The sequence below is a fragment of the Vicia villosa genome, linkage group LG1, assembly GCF_029867415.1.
Source record: "Vicia villosa cultivar HV-30 ecotype Madison, WI linkage group LG1, Vvil1.0, whole genome shotgun sequence".
Classification (NCBI taxonomy): domain Eukaryota; kingdom Viridiplantae; phylum Streptophyta; class Magnoliopsida; order Fabales; family Fabaceae; genus Vicia; species Vicia villosa.
In genome coordinates this window covers 131,293,321-131,296,588 of record NC_081180.1, presented here as the reverse complement: position 1 = coordinate 131,296,588, position 3,268 = coordinate 131,293,321, and the positions used below count along the sequence as shown (strand labels likewise).

The 3,268-nt window shown below is 25.6% G+C and overlaps 1 protein-coding gene across 1 annotated transcript; it reads left to right on the top strand.

Moving 5' to 3' along the window:
• The first annotated feature begins 742 nt into the window (after nt 1–742).
• LOC131616908 (putative F-box protein PP2-B12) lies at nt 743–1,960 on the top strand. The gene is made up of 3 exons (XM_058888354.1): nt 743–1,102; nt 1,189–1,307; nt 1,470–1,960. The coding sequence occupies exons 1-3, from the start codon at nt 794–796 to the stop codon at nt 1,882–1,884; spliced, it is 843 nt and encodes a 280-aa protein (XP_058744337.1). The 5' UTR covers nt 743–793; the 3' UTR covers nt 1,885–1,960.
• Nucleotides 1,961–3,268: the final 1,308 nt, after the last annotated feature.

Genomic DNA, 3,268 nt, shown 5'->3' with positions numbered 1-3,268 from the left:
ATAATTTTTGTAAGTTAATAGTTTTATGTTCATATAATTATAATGATATATTATTTTGTGATTAAAATGTGTTTAATTATGTTTTATTTAAGAGTTTAGTGTTTGTTTGATGCACATTCTTTTCCTTAAATTTAACATATATTCACGTGTTTCTTGTTTTTCATTTATTTTTCATATCCACAAAAACTCTAAAGCTCACATTTAGATATTTATCTATTCTTTTATCTATATTATTATTGTTAAAAATGTAAAATAAATCTGTCTCTTAATAGAATAGAAATAAATATTTAAACATATAAAAGATTATAAATTATATTTTACCTAAAATATAATGTTTTTTATGAAATAACTTAGTGGCTAAGAGTTCTACTTGTTATAATAATTCAATATATTATTCCAGTCAATAAATAATTCAATACACCATTTAATAGTTTCAGTTATATCTATTTTACATATAAAAATATTTAAGATAAAATTCAATAAAGGGAAACAAATATTTTTTTTATAAAAATTAAAATATTACATTTATATATATAACATTAGAGGGAATGTATATATAAATATAATTTTAGTCAATTTCACCTCATTTTTTAATAGCATCCTGAAATATAATTCTTAGTGGTTAAGTTATTTCTAAAATCATATAAAATAAATTAAAAACATTATTTTCTTGAAGATATCTAAATCTATTTAAGAAGGGAACATAACACATAAGAAATCAAACAAATCTTTCTAAGGTCATCTTTATCTATTTTATAGGTTCATATTGCATATTTCACCAACAATACCAACAATGGCGACAGAGATGAAAACGAAGAAGGCAGAAGAAAAAAACACAATAGAGGTTCTTCCAGAGGAATGCATTGCCAACATATTGTCGCTAACAGATCCATTGGATTCATGTAAGTTCTCCATTGTTTCCAAGGACTTTTGTTCTGCCTCTGAATCAGACATTGTTTGGGATCATTTTCTTCCATCTGATTTGATCTCAATCATTTCTGAGTCTCAATCTGGATCCTCTTTGCTAGCCACCTCTCCCTCTAAGAAGACTCTATATCTTACTCTCTCTGATAATCCCATCATTATCGACAATGGTAAAAAGGTATCATTTTCACGATTATATGTTAAATATTTTATTCTTTAATTTCTAAACCATAACTAATTAAATGGTGTTAAACTAAAATTCAGAGCTTTCAGTTAGAGAAACAAAGTGGTAAAAAGATATACATGCTTAGTGCTAGAGATCTCTCCATCGCTTGGGGTGACACTCCTACCTATTGGGATTGGATAACTCTACCAGAGTCCAGGTCAGTTCTTTTTACCTCTGAATCAAGACGTGTATGTATATGTGTCAGTGTTATACATCTGTACCGGAGTGTCATCATTTTATAGCTTATTTATATCTACTTTAAATAATTTTCTCACATTGTTAACGTGTTGATTATGCCATTAATTCTTGTTTCCAACAGATTCAAAGAAGTTGCTAGGCTACGTTATGTGTGGTGGTTTGAAATTTATGGGAAAATTAGCACACGTGTTTTGTCCTCAAATACTCGATATGCTGCTGTTCTTGTGTTCAAATTGATGGATCCCGATGATTTTGATGTTATTCCTGTGGAATTAACCATAGATAAATTTGAAGACCGCATATCTACAAAACAAGTTTGGTTAGATCCAAACTTTGATAAGGAACGAGACAATGAGTTATTGGGGCTAGAGAGTCCAAAACTGAGAAGTGATGGGTGGTTGGAGATCGAGATTGGAGAGTTCTTCAGTTCAGGCATACAAGATGAAGTCATTCAGATGGGTGTTGTCGAGATTAAGGCTGGTCGTACAAAGGGTGGTTTCATTCTCGAAGGAATAGAAATAAGACCTATAAATTAGCTTATTGTCAAATTTGTGCACTTGCTTATTCTTATGGCAAGAAGTTTTATGAATTGAATAAAATGCATTTAAACAATTGTTAAATCTAGTTATTATGTTGAGTGCAAAAATATATTTTAGTTCTTGAAAAAAATGCAGGATTTCTTTTACTTGCTAAAGAATAAAAGTAATTTTTAGTTTTTGAGAAAAATTGTTTATTTAAGATAATATAAAATAAAGTATACCAATTACTTTATATATATATATATATATATATATATATATATATATATATATATATATATATATATATATATATATATATATATATATATATATATATATATATATATATATATATATATATATATATATATATATATATATATATATATATATATATATATATATATATAAGTACTCTATATGATAAATTTTAAAAAAATATTATTAGATAAAAGTATACCAATATAATAAAATAAAATAAATTGTTATGGAATAAAGACTACTTCAGTTTATTTTATTATTTGTTATCTATTTTTTAATCTCTTCTTAACTAAGAAAAACATTTTTATTGTTGGTCTCATATATTTAAAAACATTTGATAAAAAAAATTAATTATATAAAATGTATATGTATTTATAAAAAAATAAATGTCTTTGAGTAAAATTTAGATATGATTAAAATATATATTTAATTAAAATTAATAAATAAACAAAATTTTCATTACAATAAATAATTTTCAAAGTACTATTTCTCTATTGTATGCATAAAAAAAATCATATTTTCAATTATATAGAAAGAGGCATGATGAGAGAAAACCAAACATTATTTTGAGAAAGACCTTATAGATGGTTGATTTCAAATATCGTTAAACATATTGGTCTTAACACTCTACAAGATGAAAGTTGTGAAGAACTCCTAATAGCCATTTGAATAAATCATCTATTTTGAAAAGCATTACATAGACTTTATTAAATATAGAGATATTACAACTAATTATATGATATAGTCGATACGAGACTATTCTATATACAAATATTCTTAACACTATATATTTACAAATATCAACACTCTCCCTCAAGCTTTAGCATATAAATCAAATCCACCAAGCTTGCCACATATATAATTAGTTCTTGAAATTAGCAGGGATTTTGTAAACACATCTGCCAATTGATTATTAAAGTTGAAAAAGCTTGTGACAATGTTGCCTGATTCAATCTTTTCTCTAACAAAGCGACACTCTATATAAATATGTTTGGTCATCTCATGGAAGACTGGATTTGAAGCAATGTTCAATGCATGTTGATTATCACAAACAAGTGTCACTGGTCTTGTTTCTTTAATTTGAAGACATTGAAACTATGTTCTCAATGTTTCAAGTTCTTGTATCTGGTCTTCATGT

What these genes read in the sequence shown, in the direction of transcription:
- LOC131616908 (XM_058888354.1), top strand. Translation starts at nt 794, where the DNA reads ATGGCGACAGAGATGAAAACGAAGAAGGCAGAAGAAAAAAACACAATA. An exon ending in TTATCGACAATGGTAAAAAG is followed by an intron (nt 1,103 to 1,188) that starts GTATCATTTTCA and finishes ACTAAAATTCAG; the next exon opens with AGCTTTCAGTTAGAGAAACA. An exon ending in ATAACTCTACCAGAGTCCAG is followed by an intron (nt 1,308 to 1,469) that starts GTCAGTTCTTTT and finishes TGTTTCCAACAG; the next exon opens with ATTCAAAGAAGTTGCTAGGC.